Genomic DNA, 21865 nt, shown 5'->3' on the forward strand with positions numbered 1-21865 from the left:
AACCCCGAGAGAAAAGATTTCTCCTCATCTCCATCTTAAATGAGCGACCCCTTATTTTTAAACTGTGATACCCTAGCTCTAGTCTCTCCTACAAGGGGAAGCATCCTTTCAGCATCCAATCTGTCAAGACCCCTTAGGATCTTCTATGTTTCAGTAAGATCACCTCTCATTCTTCTGAACACCAATGGATACAGACCCGCCCTGTCCAACCTTTCTTCATAAGATAACCCCACCATCCCCGGTATCAGTCGAGTGAACCTTCTCTGAACTGTCTCTAATGCATTTATATTCTTTCTTAAATAAAGAGACCAAAACTGTACATAGTACTCCAGATGTGGTCTCACCAATACCCTATACAAATGCAGCAAAACATCGCTACTTTTGTATTCCATTCTCCTTGCAATAAACGACAACATTCCATTTGTCTTCCTAATCACTTGGTGTATCTGCATACCAACCTTGTGTGATTCATGTACCAGGACACCCAGATCCCTCTGTACCTCAGAATTCTGCAATCTCTCTCCATTTAAATAATATGCTGCTTTACTATTCTTCCTGCCAAAGTGGATAAGTTTACATTTTCTCACATTATACTTTATTTGCCAAATTTTTGCCCACTCACTTAACCTATCTATATCCCTTTGCAGACTCTTCATGTCCTCTTCACAACTTACTTTCCTACCTATCTTTGTGTCATCAGCAAAATTAGCAACCATACATTCGGTCCCTTCATCCAAGTCATTGATATAAATTGTAAATAGTTGAGGTCCCAGCACTGATCCCTGTTGCACTCCACTCGTCACATCTTGCCAACCCAAAAATGACCCATTTATGCCTAATGTCTTTTTCCTGTTCGCAAACTAATCCTCTATCCATACCAATATGTCACCCCCAATGCCATGAGCTCTTATTTTGCTTTGTAACCGTTGATGTGGCACCTTGTCAATTCCCTTGCATTCTGGAAATCTAAGTATAGCACATCCACAGGTTCCGCTTTGTTGTTACTTCCTCAAAGAACTCCAATAAATTACTCAAACATGATTTCCCTTTCATATAACCATGTTGACTCTGCCTGATTACATTGAGATTTTCTAAGTGCCCTGCTATGACTTCCTTAATAAGATTCCAGCATTTTCCCTCCGGCAGATGTTAAGCTAACTGGCCTGTAGTTTCCTGCTTTCAGTCTCCCTCCTTTCTTTAATAGAGGAATCACATTCAGTATTTTCCAATATGATGGGACCTTTCAAGAATCTAGGGAATTTGGGAAAATTAAAACCAATGCATCTACTATCTCAGCAGCCACTTCTTTTAAGACCCCAGGATGAAGTCCATCAGGACCTGGTGACTTGTTAGCTTTTAGTTCTAATAATTTTTTCAGTACTCTTTCCCTTTAACACTAGAGATTTGAATACATAATCCATAACCACTGAAGCTGAAGTAATTACTGCGCTCAACCCCTACCTGCCCCTCAAGGCAAAAACAGAAAGTGGCCTCTGCCATCCCTAGTGGGCATTGCTGAGAGAGTTGCTGCACTTTTCCGAGATGTCGACTTTTGGATGACATGTTAAACTGAGGCCCTGACTGCGCTCTCAGCATAAAAGATCCACAACACAATTCTAAGAGCAGGGGAGTCTCCTTCCCTGGTGTCCTGGCTGATAAATATCCCTCAGTCTAAGCACAGGTTATTTGTCATTATCGCATTATAGAACGTGGGGAGCTTGCTATACGCAAAGCGACTGCCAACAACGCCTTCATGGGCTGTGAAATGCTGTAGCACTTCCTGGGGTCAGGAAAAGCGCTGTATAAATGTATGTTTTTCCATTCTTTCAGATAAAAATGATCCCTAAACTGCTGAAAACACGAATACAAATTAAGGAGAAAATGTAATGAGATAAATTAGTTAAAAGGTGCAAGAAGGGGGCACACAGATTGTAAAATGTTAGACGTTGTAGCAGGGTCAGAACAAGCAACGATACAATTCTGGAAGGAAGTGTTTGAACCGGGAGATGGGAGGGATACGGTGAGGTGCTTAGTTACACTGAGGCCTACAGTGTGGTGGCACAAGAGCTCCTGTGGGACAATAAACAGATTCGGTGGCGCCGGCCCGGGATCCCACTGCGCAAAGCAGAGCAACCAGCCATAATGCATTGGAAGTCGAGTAGCTAAATGTTGATTAATTACCCCGAGATAGTTATAGGGGAGGGGGTTTCGGGTGTGATATAAAGGAAACCAGACGAGTTCCTTAAACTCTAAGGCCAGGGCTCCATCGCCGAAACCGCAACCTCGGCCCTACCACCTCCAGGAAACCTTAGCAACAGGATCCGGAAATAATGCCATTCAAATAGCTCAACCGTCCGTCCGTCCCCCAAACGGACACCGACAAGTGATGGGCAGCTTGATAACCAATTGTAAAAGTGTCTGTACCAGCGTTTGACCAATCAGAGATGAGAGAGTGGGCGGTACTTCCGTCAGGGCGGCGAGTTTATTCCCCTCCCCCTGCGAGGCGAGCAATACCGGGACCGACAAGTAATGAACAGCTCTCTAACCAATGGAAGAGCCACCTAGGCAAAGTGTATTGGTGCTTGGCCAATGAGAGTAGAATGAGTGGGCGGAACATCCGGAAGTGCGGCGAGTTTGCTCCCCTCCCCCCGCAGCGCTATAGCCTGACGACCATCATCCTTTGCCGACACTATGGGCTTTTCTTCATATAAATAATTGGAGCCGCGACGGCGGCGGGCGGTGCTTTGGGGGCGGAAAGCGGCGGAGGAGGAGGAGGAGGCGTGGGTACAGTTTGCGGGCCGAGATTGCGCGGTGGCGGCAGTGCTTGTGGTGCGGTTCCTGTCATGAGTCCGGCCGGGTGCTCCCATGTGAACAGTTTTAAGGCGGACAATTGGAAGCAGAGCCTGCGAGTGATTTACCAGTGCTTTGTGTGGAGCGGGACTGCAGAGAGCAGGAAAAGGAAGGTAAGGGCCGGGCAGGGGCAGGAACTAGTCTCGACACGGAGGGGCTCTCTTCTCAAGGCAGCCTCACAGGAAGGGGAGCTTCTTTCAGCTGGGATAGTGAGGAGCCTCTGACACAGATATAGATATACAGGGGGAATCTTTCACTGGGACCAATATAGGGAGAGCCTCTGGGACCGTGAGGGGCCGAGTTATAAGGGGAGGGACAGAGGTGGAGTTCGTCTTTTGTATAGTGATGGGCAAAGATACAGGTGGAGTCTCTCACTAGAAAGGCTGACTCATGTAAGAGGGCTCAATTGTGAGAGGTTAAAAATGCGAATGGCGATGAATGAGGGGATAGCAGTATAGTATATTGAAATATCGAAGGTTAATCTGTAGTACTGTTTAAAGTTGGATCATGACAAGGTTATAACCTGATAAAAGGTCAGGTTGGGACAGATGCCAGGACGTTTTTTGGTGACTAGTGATTGATTCCTGGGATGGTCAAAGGTAAAAAAAACTGGAGCCTTTCAGGAATAGGTTTCTTTGAAAGGGTGATCTAGGTGGAATACATGGCCTCTCTTATATATGTTTTGTGACTGGCAGTGCTCTAAATCCAGCAAGATAAGGGGCATAGTTGGTGGCTATTAGCACCATTGTGGTCAGACAGCTCCTCTTGTGCTGGCTTATGCCCAGCACAAGAAGACAAATTTGTACTGTGGCCCTGTGGACTGGCTTGCACCAACCCACCACAGCCAGAGAAACTGGCATTGTGCTCGACAGGAATACATCCCATCAGAACAATATAGGCTGATGCAGTTGATGAGTTAGAATCTGTATGTTTGGCAAGACAAAATTGTTTTGTAGGGGCTTTTTTGTGCACTTGAGAGTTGTGATAAGGCTCAATGGCAATACTGCCCCTCAGTGGGGCAGACTTTCAGCAGTAGTACAGTAAATGGTGCTACCCATTATGTGGTACTCTAGAATATCTATTCCATAGGGACCAGCTTACAGCAGCACAGCATTTACACAGTAAAGTGAGGAGAACTTGTAATATTAATGGGGTTTTGTCAGTACACAGGATGGTTCAGGAGGGGTTGTGTGTAAAAGCAGAATCTGTACACAGTACAGTAAGGCAAGGGATGCTTGCATCATTGGATCTCAACTTTCTTCAAAAAAAAATACACCTCATGCTGATAATCAGTGTAGGAGAAGTGATGTGTAATTATCATTTTGTATGCAGGATGACATAATTCCAGGAAAGTAGCTTACTGTCCCCCATAACGATGCATTAGGATGGAATTCTGTCCCATGTACCCTTCCCAATACTACATGTATACTAGGGCTTGTAATTCAGTAGTACAGCATTTCCTGGAAGTTCAAGTGTAATTTGTACTGACCTATTCCAAGAATGCACCAATAGGGCAGAAATATAATAATTTTTAGAATTTCTAGATAAACGTGACTGTAAACGTCTGTTAACATCAGGTTTTGTACATGTATAAATTAATAGTGCTGTGCAGGTTTCTTTTATCTCTACTGCACTGTTGGAGTACCAAGCCCCAAACAGGAAACTTTACTGATCCTTTTTTATTAATGTAAGTTTTTGGGTAAATATCTGTTGCATCCTAGTGTAATGGAGTGTTCCACCTTGCTGTTTTGCACTTTCTTTCTCTATTCTGCCTCACACCCACCCACCATGTGTCTCAAAACCTTTATCTGTGGGTATCCAATGTCTCTTTCCCACGTAACTTGTGAATGTGGATCTTCTAAGAGAATGCACCATACTGTTCCCTGCTCGCTCCATGAATAAGGATTCTCTGTGACCCTGTATGCTACGCTTGTGTTTCTTCCTACATCTCTTTACATGTCAGTCTGAATGAAGTATACTGGCCTTACTTTTTATATTGTATTTTTTGTATCTTTTGAGGAAGAAGTGCTTCTTGTTTTATAGTATAGTGTGTGAGCGCATCAGACTAACATCTATATAATCCCTCTCAGTAAGCTCCCCTGCAGCAGCCAATTGACTGCTTTGTGACAGTAGAAGGTGGGTGGTCCATGTATGTGCAGTAGGGGCATTTATTTCTCTAGTATTTCTGAACCTGATTGTGTTGAAGCTTTTTTTTCTTTTTCTGGGTTTTAGCAATTCCATCATAACATTTATTGACCACTTTAAAAAGAGACTTCTGTGTGTAAACATAATAGTTGCTATTTCTTCACTGACAATTTCACACTCTGCTTTTCTTCCTGGGAAAGTCATCCTTGGAACAGTACCTCTTGCATATTTAAGACAACGCTTGCTAAATCAGGAACTTTGGGGCTGTGAAATTGTATGGCACTTCTACAGTTTCTCAGAAGTAATGTCCAAGGCTCCATTTGTGTGCCGTTTATTTACACATCTAGCCTGCGCTCCTTCTTAAGCAATCAAGTGTACCTAATTAAAAAAAAATGGAGGTATACTGTGTTGGCCTGCCCTTTCACCATAGGAATTTGGTTTCGAACCAAAAGCATGTTGAAAGCCACCTCATTCTGCTCACTTCTGATGTCTGTCTTAAACTGAGCTTGGGTGGTCTTAACTCAGTTTCTCGTGGATGTTGGCTTTCAACATGGAAGTGTTCCTGATTTGACATGTTCGTTCATGTTGTTGGATTGACTGACTGGTATGAGAATTTTTCTGTTCCATTCTTGTTGCTTGTAGTTGCTTTTCTGTAGCAATGGTCAAGCATGTTGATGGAATGGTGTTCATATAGCTTTACTCAACAACTAACCTGTACTTTAAAAGAATAGGCATATTCTCAATAATGATGTCTGAATTGCTCTGGAATGAGCTTTACTTCTTGGAACTTTTAAAAAATCTTCTCTTGGGGTCCTGGCCATTTCATACATTAGACTAAATGAACAATGCTTATTTGACTGACAGACAGTATCTGCTGGGTACTTACGGTTGTGTAGCCAGTGTTCATAAGGCAGACAGAACTTTCCCTTCCTATTTCCAGGTGCTTCTAGCAGGGGCGGTGAATGCTTTTTCAAAACAGGATTCTGGCTGATATTCCTTCTCCCCCTGCACCCCACTCCTGAGCCAGAAGGCATTCAAGCCACTGGTGCTGTGTTGGCCTAAGCAAGATTTGCAGGGTGAGCACTGAGCAGGAGTTGAAACTCAGACATTTCTGATTGGATACATGTACCCACTCAATATCTGAAGCTACTTATGAGCTAGTTCTGGGAATTTGTCTCTTGAAGCATGTGTACTGAGTAAGAATTGTTTTTGTGCGACATTGCTCAGTAAACTTGTGCACCCCACTCCTGAGGTGTGCACACTAATCAATCACTTAACTACAAGCTTCAATTGTCAGAAATCAAATGAATAAAATTGTCATTGAACCATCTGGTACATATTGGCAGGGAACAGTTCTGTTGCAACATTTAGATTAATCATTTCAATCCTGTTCTATAACATGTTGATACCATTACAATAAAACAACTACAGAAATAGTCTGTTTGTTTTATTAAAAAAAAAATACTGAGCAATTGACAGATGAAAAATGTGACTTTTTTTGAGCCAAGGCTCAATGGCTTGATGCTTCTATGTCTCGGCATAAGATATTGAACAAAGAATGAACCAGAGAAGTGATGTTTCTCTGATTGTTTAATTCATTGACGAATGCTCTGCAGTGATCTGGCTGCTTGTGAAAGATCAAAACCAGATAGGGTGGGGAAATTACTGACCCTGCAGCTTGGATTAGGAAACTTTTTTGGATAGACCTTGCATGCAATACATTATCTACACACCATATATACTGAAGCTCATGGCATAATCAAACAGAAAAAAATTCATCCTCTGACAATAATCAAGCATGTAAAATTTGCATTGGCTGGCTGAGGGGATACTGAACTTGTAGATCAACTGGTACTCAAGCCCCAGATCATTTTTAATCGAGAATTGAGATTAAGTATCACATGTAAACTGATGCACCTCGGTGATGGGCAGGTTATCTGCCCATGATTATGACTGGTTATGTGTTTGAACCTAGTGTTGATGGATTAGTGGGTACATCAATTGAATGCCAAGGCATTCAAATCACAGTCTAGAGCTATTCAGTTTTGATTGATCTTGGTGGTGATGGAAGAATTGCAATTGGTTTCAGTGCCTCTCTGCTTTGGCGGAGGGACCGAGTGTGAGAGAGGTATTTTTGTCCAAGATTCTTGTTTCACTTTGGCAGCCAGTACCTCTGCTTGTCTGTGCACAGTAGTTGAGTGCCAGGCTGGGGTTGGTTGTGAAGACTGAACTATGTTGATTAGCTTCCTGATGCTAGTGTCCAGGATTGTGTGGAAAATGGCTATGTGGCCACAATATTGTGTTGTGGCCTTTGAGCATTGGGAGCATATGAAAACATGTGAACTTGTATTGGAGCAGGCTCGCCAAGAAATTATTTCTATTGGACCAAAACATCTGACTAGAATAGTGAGGTTTCTGCTTCCACTTTGAGACTATGAATGCCCAACTATGGGATAGCTGCAACTGGAACTTGTCATTCCACTTGCATGAGAAACCTGCTTCAAATAATTCTACCGATCTGAAGTGTATACCTGTGTACTTTATTACTAGCCCAAGAACTAGAGACTGTTTCATAATGGGATGCAAGTAGTCAGATTCCTGTAACTCTGTTGGTTCATTTTGGGAAGAGGAAGCAAGAAGTCCTGTCAGGAACTGGGAGCTAAATTAAATAACTGGGTTTCAAGGGTTATAATCTCTGGATTATTACCCGAGCCACTTGCAAATTGGCATAGGGATAAGCAGATTAGGGAGGTGAACATGTGCTTGAAGGAGGGGTGTGTGAAAGAGGGGTGCCATTTTGTGGGACACTGGCATCAGTATTGGGACAGGAGGGAACTGTACCATTTGTAATGGGCCCCACCTGAATTAGGCTGGAACTAGGATCCTAATGGAAAGGATAAATAGGGTGGTCACAAGCTCTTTTTAAATTAGTAAATTGTGAGGGAAGGGGTTGCTGAAGTGGAAAAGGTAATTTAGATAACTCATCAACAAACAGAAATTGGGCTTTAGGCACCAGAAGTAAAGGGGAAACTATATATAGACGTAAATAATTAAACTAGGAGAGAGAAGAACTGCGAGCAAAACATTAGCAGAAGGACAGTTTACGATATATGGTCCAAATAAGCATACTTTATACAAAGGCATTGAATGAATTGCAAGCGCAAATTCAACTTTGAGGATATGGCATAGTAGCTGTTACTGAGAGATGGCTGCAAGACGGTCAGGATTGAGAACTAAATATAGCACGTTATAAAGTCTACAGGAAAGATGGGAAAATGATAGAGGGGGAGGAGTAGCCTTGGTGATTAAGGATGCACTCACTTCAGTGATAGGCTTTAATGTAAGGCAAGCAGGCAGTGGACACTTCAGGGGTGAAATTAAGAAATAGGAAAAGATTTAAGACTGAAGTGGGAGTTGTGTATAGGCCCCCTGGTAGCAGCTGTGAAGTGTTCGATTGTCTAATCTCTGCATGTATACAATCATGTAGCAAAGGCAGAGTGGTTTTAATGGAGGATTTTAACTTTCATACAGATTGGGGCAAGCAGACTTGCACACGTCAGAAATGTTGTGATTTTCATGAATGTATCCAGGATAGTTTTCTGCAGCAATATGCCCAAGAACCAACAAGGGGGCATGCTTCATTAGATTTAGTAATGAGCCAGATTTACTTAGTACCTTTAGAGGTGTGGAACATTTATCTAATAGCGATCATCATATGATTAAGTTCAACACAGTGTTTGAAAGGGAGAGACACAGAATGGCTCCTGAGATTCTAGATTTTGGTAAGGCTGACCTCAATGCAAAGAGACGCAGACTGTCCACAGTAAACTGGGCAAATGTGTTAGAGTTAAATGGCAAATTGGTGGGAGATGTTGAGAAGAGCGTGATACAGAACCAGCTTACACCTCATGCTCTGCTTGGCAAGGAAAATAGCCATAGGCAAACAAAAAGGTTAAAGAGAACATAACGTAAGTTTTCAGCTGATCTGAGAGCTGGCATGGATTTGTAATCGATAGGTCATGCCTGATAAATTTGATTGAACTTTTGAAGAGGTGACTGAAGTAGTGGACAGGGGGATGTCTATGGATGTTATTTATAGGACTGTTAGCTAAAATTGAAGCTCATAGAATTGAAGGCAAATTATTGATCTAGTTAGAAAATTGGTTGAGTGACAGGTGATAGTCAGGATAATGGGCAGGTACTCTAGCTGGCAGGGTGTGAGTAGTGGTACCCCACAAGGATCTGTATTTGGGGACTTGACTATTAACTGTATTAACAACTTAAAGCTGCATACCCAAATTTGCTGATAACTCAAAAATAAATGGCAGTGTAGATGGAAGCATAAAATTACAGATATTAATAGATTAAGTAAATGGGAAAAATTCTGGCAAATTTATTTGAATGTCGGCAAATGTCAGGTCATCCACTTTGGAGATAAAAAGGGTAGAACCAAGTACTTTTTAAATGGTGAAGTGAACTGTGAAGGTTCAAAGAGATTTGGTGGGTCAAGGTACATGGATCAATAAAATGTTATGAACAGGTACAGAAAAGCCCTGGTTAGATCTGGAATACGGTGTGTGGTTCTGGGCACCACACCTTAGGATGGCTATATTGGCCTTGGAGGGAGTGCAGTGTATGTTCACCAGAATGCAAACTAGGATTGTATTCCCTGGAATTTGGAAGGTTATGGGGTAATTTGATCTAAGTTTCTCTCTACCCAACCTGTTGATAATATCGTGGAAACTATTTCCACTGGTTGGAGAGTCTCTGACTCTGGAGGGTAGTTTTAAAAATTAGAGCCAGCCCTTTTAGGAGTGAAGTTCGAAAGCACTTCTACACATAAAGGATAGTAGAAATTAGGAAACTTCTGTAAACTGCAATTGATGCTAGATTGGTGGTTAATTTTAAAATTGAGATTGATAGATTTTTGTTTTCCAGAAGTATTAAGGTATATGGGGCAAAAATGGAGATATGGAGTTAGTTTTCATATTGGCCATGATCTAATTTAAAGGCTGAACAGGCTCGTGGGGTTAAATGGCTTATTCCCTGTTCCTATCTTGGACAATTTAATAGTTCAAATATTCGCTCCCTTCACCTACACTACGGTGGCTGGAGTGTCTATTGTCTATGGAATGCATGGCAGAATGGCACCAAGGCATCTGTAGCAGCATCCCTCAAACCAGTGACTTCTGCCACCTAGTAGGACAAGGGCAGTAGATATATTGGAACACCATCACCTCCAAATAACCCACCATTCCTGGCTTGGAGATTTATTACCATTCCTTCATTGTCGCTGGGTCAAAATCTTGGAGCACACTATCTAACAGCATTGAATGAGTATCTTTTATTACTTGGACTGCAGCATGCAAGAGGGTGGCCCAGCACCACCTTCTCAAGGGCAGCTAGGGGTGGGCAGTAAATGTTGGCTTTGTCAGCAATGCCCATAATGAAAAATAAAAGACATCAGCTGTTGCTGGATCCTTGTGAATCTTGGTAACTTTTTTTTGTCAGGCTTTTGGTGTCTTACATATAGATATTCTTGATTGTGCCCCAAAGCAAATGCTTATTGGTGATTACTGCTGTATGTCTGAAGATTGTGGTGTTCCTATGCTGCTGTGTGGTTCCTTGTGCTTTTCAAAAGTAAGTGTATAACTTAGATGCTGTACTGGTGAAAAAGCAAAAGATATCTATAGTTCATTTGGAGAGAAGCTATGTAGTTCATTTGGAGAAAGAATACATTGCACCCTGTACATGCTAGGCTGCTGACTGTATGATGTATATATTTGCAGAGTGTTCTCCTAATTGCAGATGATCTAATAATGTCTCAGACTTTCTGAGGTTTTCCATTGCTGTTGTGGTGTAACTTCTCGGCTTTCTTCCCATTTCTGGCTTCCTAAAATCTCTCTGCTACGCTGCTAACACAATTGTAGGCAGTTTAGATTAACTGCCACTGGCCTCTGCTCATGATCCAGGTACAAGTTGGTGTGCAAGAATGGCGCAGAATGAGTCATCGTCTTTTTTCAATGTCTAAGCTCCATGCCTATGCTCTGCATTTCCTTGATTGAGGCCCAAGACTGTGAACTATTGGACACTGCACCCTATAGCTCCATGTAGAATAGGTTATTTGCCATGGTGCTGTGGAATTCCTGACTTTAAATGTTTTTTTTCTCTCTCTCCATGTAGAGACAGAATTGTAAAATCTCTGATTTCGGCAATGACATCTTCAGAGGTCATGTTCTTGTTAGGGTTTCAAAGTGTTCACTGAACGAATGTTGACGTCTAAGGAGGCTTTTAAAACTCATTTATCTGTTCTTAAAAGTATAAATTGCTTTGCATTATGGCTGGAAAGTAAAATCTCAGAACAAGGAGGCTGTTGCTGTGGGAATGTATACATGGCTATCCAATAATCTCTTAAAGTCTCTCTCCTGTACCCTGGCCACTTTTTTTTTCTGCAGAAACCTGGTCTGCAAACCAGGCTACTGGGAAGTCGACACTTGTCAATTTTTGTTTGCTTGATTTGGAATGCACCCTCTCTCTGCCTGCAGGGCCATGTCCCATCTGCCGAATTCTTGAGCTTGGGTGCAGGTTGACTGGTAACCTCCAAAGGTGTGCAGCTAAAGCTTTGCAGTCTGTTTAATCAGAGCAGTGGTAAGCTTCCTGTTCCATACGTAGCTAGAATTACTATTTGATTTGGGCATTATCTTGCAGAGTTATCTGGATCTGAGCAGGGAAAATCCTGCAGTGACCAGGTTCCATTTAATAAAAGCAATTGCCAACAGTGCTTTGGAGTAATATAGACTAACCTGTCTCAGGTATTGGATTGTTGAGGCTCTCTGGTTATATTATCTTGGAGCTGTCATGACTCCAAATACTACTGGTTGGCACGAAAATAAAAGCAAAATACTGCAGATGCTGGAAATCTGAAATAAAAACCAAGTGCTGGAAATGCTCCGCAGTCAGGCAGCATCTGTGGAGAGAGAAGCCAAGTTAATGTTTCAGCTTTGTCACCTTTCATAGAGTTCTGATGAAAGGTCACAGACCTCAAATGCTAACTCTGCTTATCTCTCCACAGTTGCTGCCTGATCTGCGTATTTCCAGCATTTTGTTGTTGTTACTGGTTGGCATCCTTCCATCAATGAAAGATGAACACCCAGCAGACAATCCATTTACGTGGTGTGTCTTGGTACACCTTTGCTGATGGCTGTGAAGGCCAATCCTTGAGAGGCCGGTGCTGCACATGAAGCTGCCAAGTGATGCTCTAAGTTGTTTTTGATGGCGCCTGTTGCCAAGCTGCTGTTGCAACTGGATGTCGTGGCACTGCACACCAACCCTAAGGATATGTCGCCATTTCCCTCTTTCGCCAGTTAGTGCTTCCCAGGTGAGATAGTCGACATTTAGGGCCTTCATTTCACGCTTGCAAGCATCCTTGAAGCAGAATTTTAGGCACCCCACTGGTTGTCTGGCCCCAGCTACCTCCCCATACAGAAGGTCCTTGGGTATGTGACTGTTTTCCATCCTGTGGACATGTCTGATCCATCGAAGCTGCTCTGTTTGATTAGTGTCAACACACTTGGGAGCTCTGCCTTTGAGAGGACTGCCACATTTGTGATTTTATCCCGCCAGGATATACCTATAATGTGCTGCAGACAGCACAGATGGAAATTACTGAGCTCTTTTTGGTAGCTGTAAGTCACCCATGTTTCATCGCCATACAGCAAGGTGCTGAGATCACCATCAGCTTGGTCCTAAGGGTCAGCTTGGTGTTATCCCATGCGCAATTTGCAAATCAGCCGAAGGTGGTAGCTGCTTTCCCTACACGCGTATTGAGCTCTGCATCAAGGGATAGATTGTCGGCCCCAATGAGTTATCCAGTTCCCATGGGGTGTTAGTGTGATCGGAGGTGGGATGCAACACCTCCCATGACCATGTTTTTTTTGTGACTCGTGTAGTCAAAGAAAACTACTTGCAAGCATAGGAGAGACAGTCCATGAGTCTTTGTAGCTGAGTTTCTGTATGAGCAACAAGTGCAGCATCATCGGCATAGAGGAGTTCCCAGATCAGGCCAGCATGTGTTTTTTGTCTTCATGACCCCAAAGAGACCCTGCTAACTTCTGTTCCTTTTCCCCAGCCCACTCTAAAGGAGGATAGCATTGTTGGTCATTCCCTGGACATGAGGTACACTGTTCACCTGCTTGTAGTCCTCTGCTGTTATTTGCTGATGCATCAGTTGCCAGAAGGTGGATTAATGTGATATCTTTCCTCCCTCTTTTCCATAGTCTGCCCCACCTCCGCAGAGCTACTGGCATTAGTGTTTTTCCTGGTCCTTTAGTCTGCATTGAATATTCTTGTGTGGGATTCACTGAGCTGAACTGGTCCCTACCTTTACACCTTTGGTTGCTCCATAAAGGAAGTGACAAGACCCATAATGCAACATATGGTCAAAGATGCTAAACAGTTGCTGTTGCTGCATGTGAATTTCAACTTCTTGTGTTGCCTGAATACAAGGCTAATTCGAAAGCTGCATGCTTGTGGTGCTCAGGAGACCAACTAAAACATTATTAAAATGTGAGACCTTCCTGTACTATCTCCCCTTGACATTCATTGGCATTACCATTGCTGAATACCTGAATGTCAACATCTTGGGGGTTAACATTGACCAGAAATTTAACTGGACTAACCATTTAAATACTGTGGCTACAAGAGCAGGAATCCTGAGGCGAGTAACTCACCTCCTGACTCCCCAAAGCCTGTCCACCATCTACAAGGCACAGGTCAGGAGTGTGATGGAATACTCTCCACTTGCCTGGATGGGTGCAGCTCCAACAACTCTCGAGGAGATTGACACCTTCCAAGACAAAGCAGCCCGCTTGATTGGCACATCATCCACCACCTTTGACGTTCACTCCCTTCATCACCGACGCAAGTGGCAGCAGTGTGTACTGTCTGCAAGAAGCACTGCAGCCACTCGCCAAGGCTCCTTCGACAGCATCTTTCAAACCCACAACCTCTACCGCCTAGAAGGACAAGGGCAGCAGATGCATGGGAACAGAACCACCTGCAAATTCCCCTCCAAGCCTCACATCATCCTGACTTGGAACTATATCGCTATTCCTTCGCTGTCGCTGGGTGAAAATCCTGGAACTCCTTTCTTGACAGCACTGTGGGTGTATCTACACCACATGGACTGCAGCTGTTCACGAAGGTGGCTCATCAACGCCACCTCGAGGACAATTGGGGCTGGGCAATAAATACTGGCCAAGCTAGCAACGTTAATATCCCGTGAGGGAATTTAAAAAAAAAAATACTGCAATCTTCAAGACCTGTATAGGAGTGTATCTGACATTAACTTCCCCAACAATTATATTTGCCAGTCCACAGTATGTTGTTCATCGTCTGAAACAAAGTTGAATGGAATGCAGTTCTTCAAACAGTCAATGTAGCTCTTGATGAAGACTAAAACATTGCTGAGATGGAGTTGGGGAAGGATCCTTTGTTCGGAAAGAGACAAGATGGTCTATTGTAATGTGGGAAATAGAGGGAAAGATGAAGTTCAAATGATTTGGGTAACTGATGTGAAAGTAAAACGGTGTACCTTTTTAAATCATTGAACTTCGTGCTTTTTAATGGCTATTTTTGACACTTCACTGACTTGCAACTGCAATTGACTTTTTTTCCTCCAACTGTCCCATTCTTATGGTACAGTTTCTAAAACTGCCAAAAATGTGCAAGATTTGGAAGCATCCATCTGTTTTAATGGAAAGGCAAAAGGAATTAAGTAAATCTCATCCTGGTTCAGGTTTATCACTGATCTGTCATACATTACACTTGAATATTTCAGGTAGACCCATTTTGTACACTCATGTTCTCACCTAACTTGAAAGAGAATTGCAATAATTTGGGGTTCAGTTTAAAGTTTGGATTTCTGGTTTCTGTCTGTTTGCAAGTGTGGTAGCTGGTTTTTAAGGCAGTGCTCATCTTCAAAGAAGACCACAATTATTTTGTGGGGTTCTGAACTAAATGGAAAACTAACAGTATATCTGCCTTTATCAGTTTCTGTAAACCCATGCACTACTTGGATTCAAGTGTTTACACATATATAGGATACATCGGTCCCTCTGTCTTTTTTTTCTCTAGCTTTTGTTTATTAGATTTATAGTCAAAGTACAATTGTTTCTCCTCAATTCAAGTAAAATGGCTCTATAACTTTTAGCAGAGAGGCAGGAAAGTTGAGATTCGTCCTGACCCTATTCAGAGGTAAATGGAAGGAATCAAGAAAGATGGTCAATGAGGCTGGATGTGAGGGCACGACTGCCCAACAGATGCGCTTTCTATTGCATCTTGTCCAGGAGTGTGAAGATGGGAGCAGTATTACTGTCTTAGGACAGATTTGTAACAGTGATCTGTTGAGAAAATTGGCATGAAAGATGAAGCAAAGATTTGGAGGGAGGACCATTTGAGTTTGAAGGAGACAGTTGGGTGAAGGATGGCACTGGAAGAAAGGCGAAAGGGAAGAGGTGGGAGCTTTTGGCTAGACTAATGAGAAATTGTTCCTGAAGAATTTAAAAGATCTCAAGAAGTCCAGCTTGACTGAGCACTGCTGCGACTGAGAATGTAACTCTGGGAATTCCAAGGGTTAATCTTTGTATCAACTAGTTAAATTTTGCATTTGGTTTTTAGCTTAACCTTAACTGTAGTTTCTTTCATGGTCTTTGTCCATGGTAACCAAGCTGTGCAGCTGTCACTAGTAGGCAGTTAGTTAGAACTGGTTACTTGGTCAACAGAGACTGACTCAAGTCTTGGAATTTGTGTTGGTATAACTAAAGGAGGTTTTCGCTCACGCAGAAACATCCAGCTCGACAGAGTACATGACTTAGGGGATTTGGTGAGTTAGGGAATTCAGTGCAGTGAGGGAACAGGTGCTGTTCTGGTCTTTTACAAAACAAGGAGCGGTCCAAATGAAGGAGCGCAAGACCTGGCGGCAGCAGCAGCAGTGGCTGTAAATCAGAGCAGGGGAAGAGTGGACCTTCGACAGCATTTTTCCAAAAAAGCAAAGAGTGATGTCGGAGGATAGCAGGTGAATGATTGGTGAGTTTTTTTTAAGTGTTTTTTTTGTCTCTAATCTAGGGCAGAATGGTTTAAACAAGCACTGGGAAGCAAAGTACTAGATTAAATTTACAGCTTGGATTAATAAAATGCCGATCGGGGTAAATATAACAGTATAATAGCAAAATACTGCGGATGCTGGAAATCTGAAACAAAAACAAGAAATGCTGGAAATACTCAGGTCTGGCAGCATCTGTGGAGAGAGAAGCAGAGTTAACGTTTCAGGTCAGTGACCCTTCAGAACTGGCAAATATTAGAAATGTAAAAGGTTATAAGCAAGTTAAAGCAGGGGTGGGGCAAGAGATAACAAAGGAGAAGGTGTAGATAGGACAAGGTCACAGAATAGCTGACCAGAAGGTTGTGGAGCAAAGGCAAACAATATGTTAGTCATTAATCCATGCTAATACGAGTAATTCACTTACTGTTATATTTATAATAAATACACACAGTATTTATATAACAGTAAGTGAATTACTTGTATTAGCGTGGATCAGATCTAGAGGCATTAATTAAAATTAATAGTTATACAGAGTACTAACAGGGAAAAGATTTTTTTTTTTTTGGATTATGGATGGCAGCTGTGACCTGTTGCTTGCAATTCCTGCACCATGTTGTGACTTCAGGATACTTCATGTGTCTTGGGGGAAACCACAAGTGTAGGAAGTGTCTCCAGCTGCTTGTGCTCAGGATTTCCTCCTGAGCTTGAGGGGTAGCTGCTGTCACTGCAAAGCATCAGGGAGCAGGCGAGTTTTCTTGATCATTATGTTCCAGGATGTGGCCACCCCATAGGCAGTGAGAGTTAAGGATAATAGATGTGTGGCCATCTGGAAGAGTTATTAGAGGCAGGAGGTACAGGAGTCTTCGGGGTGTGTGCCTTTCTCAAACTAGTACTTAACTTTGGAGCCTGCTGGGCATGAAGATACATTGAATGAGTGCAGTCCAGACCATGGCACCAGCAGGCAAGGGACTGCACAGGAGGGACCAGCAAAGAGTAGAAATGCAGTCATTATGAGAGATTCCATAGGTAGGGGGTAGACAGGCATTTCTGTAAATGTCATTGAGAGTCCCTGCATGGTGTGTTGCATCCCTGGTGCCAAGGTAAAGAACATCATGGAGAGAATAATATTCTGCAGGGGGGAAGTGAGTGAGCCAGATTTTGTACACATCCTGTACCAATGACCGAGAAATCCGGTATTAAGGTCCTACGGTCAGATTTTCAGGAGCTAGGGAGGAAGTTTTAAAAAGTAGAACCTTGAAGGTAGTAAACTCTGGATTATTCGCGGCGCCACATGCCAGTGAGAGTAGAAATAGGAAGATAGGGGAGGTTCAATGTGTGGTTTGAGGCATGGTGCAGGAGGCAGGGCTTGAGATTCTTGGGGCATTGGGACCAGTTCTGGGGCAGGTGGCTTCTATTCAAAAGGACTGATTGCACCTCAACAGGACTAGGACCAATGTCCTCGTGATGAGGTTCAGGAGTGTGATTGGTGAGGGTTTAAAGTAATTTGCTGGGGGGGTGGGGACCTATATGCAAGTAGAAAAGAACAATGTGTATAAAGGAGTGAGAGTGTTGGATGGTACCAGAGAAGGAAGTAATACTATATTCGGAACAGATTAAGGAGGAATACAAAGACAGGTTTACAATGTATGTATGTAAATGCATAGTGAGGTGTATCAGGTTGGTGAGCTTAAACACACACAACCATGTGGGAATATGATGTAGTGGCAATAATGCAAACATGACTTAAAAATGGTGAGGACTGGGTGCTTAATAGTCAAGAATACAAAGTGTTCAGAAAAGATAGGGACAGAAAAAAGGGAGATGGGGTGGCATGGAAAATATTGTGTTGGAAAGAGGGGATGTCCTAGAGGGGGTGAAGACAGACAGAATCCATTTGGTTAGAGTTGAGGAGTAAAAAGGGGATGATCACGCTACTGGGAGTATTCCATAGGTATCCAAATATATAGAGGAGCAAATCTGCAGGAAAATCAGATGTGCCAGAACTAGAGAAGTGATAGTGGGGGACTTTAACATTTATCCCAATTGCTATTTGGATATTTAAAGGCTAAGGAGGGGGAGGAATTTCTGAAATCAGCTGTTCAGGAGAACTTCCTTGACCAGTATGTTCCTGGTTCAACTAGGAAGGAGGCATTGCTGGATCTGGTGCTAGGGAATGTGGTGGAGCAAGGTGTGGTGGGGGACACTTGGGTAAGAGTGATCATAGTATCATAACGTTTAGATTAGGAATGGAGAAGAGCAAGGAACAATCTAAAGTCGAACTTCTAAATTAGCAGAGGGCTAACTTCAATGGGATGAGGGGGGATCTAGTCAGGGTAGAATGGAACTAAAGATTGACAGGAAAAACTGTAATGGAGCAATGGGTGATCTTTAAAGGAGGCGATGTTTTAGATACAGGCTAGGTACATTCCAACAAGGGTGGAAGGGAACCAAAGCCAGGGCTGCTTACGCAGTGAGGGAGGTGGAGAATATGATGCATCATGCACCCTTTTTTAATTTGTTTCATGTCGGGGTGAATTCTTCAAGCGAGTACCAGGCCAAATAGAATAAGTTGCGAGGGGAAGTAAAGAGGCAAATACCACCGGCAAAGGGAAAAGGAGAATAGAATGGCAGTTAACATAAAAGGAACCCAAAAATCATCATCTGGTATGAAAATAGCAAGTGAGGAGTAAGAGTGGGAGCCTATTGGGGATAAAGAGGGTGATCTGCTTAGAGCTGCGGGGCAAGGCTAGAATACTTTAATGTGTACTTTTGTGTTGGTGTTTACTAAGGAAGAGGATGCTGACAATATCGTTACAAGTGGAGATGGTAAGATAATGGATGGGGTGAAAATTGATGGCCAACCTTTCCAGTACATCCTTCCTATGGTTAGAGTGGATAGGTCGCCTGGTCCAGATGGCTTGCATCTCAGGTTGCTAAAGGAAGTGGGAGTGGAGATAGCAGAAGGGCTTGCCATAATCTTCCAATCTTCCCTGGATATGGGGGAGGTGCCAGAGGATTGGAGAGTGGCAAATGTGACACCCTTATTCATGAAAGGGTGGAGGGACATTATTAGTAACAACAGTATGATTAGAAAAAGTCAACATGGTTTTACTAAAGGGAAATCCTGCTTGACAAATTTGAGTTTTTTTTTAAAGATGTAACTAGTAGGGTAGATAAAGGGGGACCAGTAGATGATGTATACCTGGATTTCCAAAAGCTATTCGATAAGGTGGCAGACAAAAGGTTAATATGTAAGATAAGGACTCACGAAGTTAGGGGTAATATATTGGCATGGATGGATGATTGGTTAGCAGACAGGAAACAATGAGTGGGCATAAACAGGGTATTTTCAAGTTGGCAAACAGTAAATAGTGGAGTGCTACAAGGATCAGTGCTGGGGCCACAGCTATTTACAATCTATATTAATGACTTGGATGAAGAGATCGAGAATAATGTATCTAAGTTTGCTGATGATACAAAGGTAGGTGGAAAGGTAAGCTGTGGGAAGGACAGAGCAGCTGCAAAGAGATATGGACAGGTTAAGTGAGTGGGCAACAAGATGGCAGATGGAATATAATATAGGGAAGTGTGAAGTTATGCACTTTGGTCATAAGAATAGAAAAGCAGAATATTTTTAAAAGGTGTGCAACTTGTAAGTGTCTATGTTCAAAGAGACTTGGGTGTGCTTGTACACTTAATGCAGAAAGTTAACATGCAGGTACAAGAAGTAATTAGGAAGGCAAATGGCATGTTGGCTTTTATTGCAAGGGGATTGGAGTACAGGCCTAAGGAAGTATTGCTACAATTGTACAGGGTTTTGCTGAGACCACATCTGGAATACTTACTGTGTACAGTTTTTGTCTCCACATTTTAAGAAAAGATATACTTGCACTGGAAGCAGTGCAGCGAAAGTTCACTAGATTGGTCCCTGGGATGAGGGGTTTGTCCTTTGATGAGAGACTAAGTAAATTGGGCCTGTGTTCTCTGGAGTTTAGAAGGATGAGAGGAAATCTCATTGAAATGTACAAGATTCTGAAGGGCCATAATAGGATAGACACGGAGATTATTTCCACTGGTAGGGGAATGTAAAACACGGGGGCACAGACTGTGGATAAGGGGCTGATCATTGAGGCCTGAGATGAGGAGAAATTACTTCACTCAAAGGGTTGTGAACCTTTGGAATTCTTTACCCCAGAGGGTTGTGGATGCTGTTTGGTTGAATACATTTAAGGCTGGGATAGACAGTTTTTTTTGGTGTCTTAGGGATTCAAGGGGGCAGGCAGGAAAGCAGAGTTGAATCCTGAGATTAGCCATGAGCATTTGAATGGCAGAGCAGTCATGATGGGCTATATAATCTACTACTTCTCCTATTTCTTGTGTTTGTACAGGCTCGTCAGTTTTAATATCTGGTGGGTAAGGTTTTAGAAAAAAATTGGGGGGGAAAAAAATCATCAGACGCTTGGAGAGGTTTGAGTTGAGGAGAGCCACATAAAAGGTATAAAAGGCAGATTGTGCTTGATCAATCCAATTGATTTGGTTTTTTTGTTGGAGTAACGATGAAGGGAGAGCAATGGATATTGTCTGTATGGATTTTAAGAACACCTTTGGACAAAGTACCCCATAAAAGGATGATTAACAAAATTGAGGCTTATGGATTAGGCAGATCATGGTCAGCTTGGATAAAAAAAATTGTCTTGAGGACAGAAAATGGCAAGTCATGGTAAATGGTTGCCTTTCAGACTGGAGAATAGTAAACTGAACCCCAAGGTTCTGTGCTAGGACCATTTTTTTGCGATATATAAATTACTTGGATGTTGGAATAGAGTAAAATTTTGTAATTTGCTGATACCAAACTTGATGTGGCAGACAGTGGGGATAATCTTAATTGACTGCAATAGGACAGATAGGTGAGTGGAATGGGCAGACAAATGGCAGATGGAATGTAATAGAGAAGTGTGAAGTGATGCATTTTGGCAAAAGGGAGAGGCAATATGGACTAAATGGTACAGTTTTAAAGAGTGTACAGGGACCTCTGGGTTCACATGCATAGATCTTTGAAGGTGGTAGGACGTTTTGAGAGCGTGGTTAGCAAAGCATATGGGATCGTGGCCTTCATAAATAGAGGGAGCGTACAAAAGCAGGGAGGTTATGCTGAACCTTTTTATGAAGTTCTGGTTGGGCTGCAGCGAGAGTATTGCATCCACTCTGGTCACCATGCTTTAGGAAAGATGTGAGTGTCCTTGAGAGGGTGCAGAGGAACATAGCATAAGAATTAGGAGTAGGCCATTCGGCCCCTCAAGCCTGACCTGCCATTCAATAAGATCATGGCTGATCTGCCCCAGACCTCAACTCCTCTTTCGTGCCAGCTCCTCATAGCCCTCAACTGTCCGATATTTCAAAAATCTATCTACCTCCTCTTTTAAATACTTTTCAGTGATCTAGCCTCCACAACTCTCTGGGATAAAGAATTCCAGACATTCACCACCCTCAGAAGAAATTCCTTCGCATCTCAGTTTTAAATGAGTGTCCCCTTGATTCTGTAATTGTGTCTCCTAGTTTGAACTTCCCCCACTAGTGGAAACATCTTTTCAACATCTACCTTGTCATGCCCCTTCAGAATCTTGTACGTTTCAGTAAGATCATCCCTCATTCTTCTAAACTCTAATGAATAAAGGCCTAACCTGTTTTAGCTGTTCATGATGAGAGAACCCCTTCATCCCAGGAATCAGCCTAGTGAATCTCTTTTTTGAACTGCCTCCAATGCCAGTA

The 21865-nt window shown here is 42.7% G+C and overlaps 1 protein-coding gene across 4 annotated transcripts in view; it reads left to right on the forward strand.

The window, feature by feature from the left end:
- The first annotated feature begins 2645 nt into the window (after nt 1-2645).
- Nucleotides 2646-21865, forward strand: part of usp22 (ubiquitin specific peptidase 22) — a 138068-nt gene continuing 118848 nt past the window's right edge. For all 4 annotated transcript variants that reach the window (XM_068055958.1, XM_068055960.1, XM_068055959.1 and 1 more), the window contains exon 1: nt 2646-2963. In XM_068055958.1, coding sequence (XP_067912059.1) covers nt 2844-2963 — 120 coding nt within the window. In that variant the 5' untranslated portion in view covers nt 2646-2843. The remainder of the gene's footprint in view (nt 2964-21865) is intronic.

This window comes from Heterodontus francisci, chromosome 24, assembly GCF_036365525.1.
Source record: "Heterodontus francisci isolate sHetFra1 chromosome 24, sHetFra1.hap1, whole genome shotgun sequence".
In the NCBI taxonomy this organism is placed as follows: Eukaryota; Metazoa; Chordata; class Chondrichthyes; order Heterodontiformes; family Heterodontidae; genus Heterodontus; species Heterodontus francisci.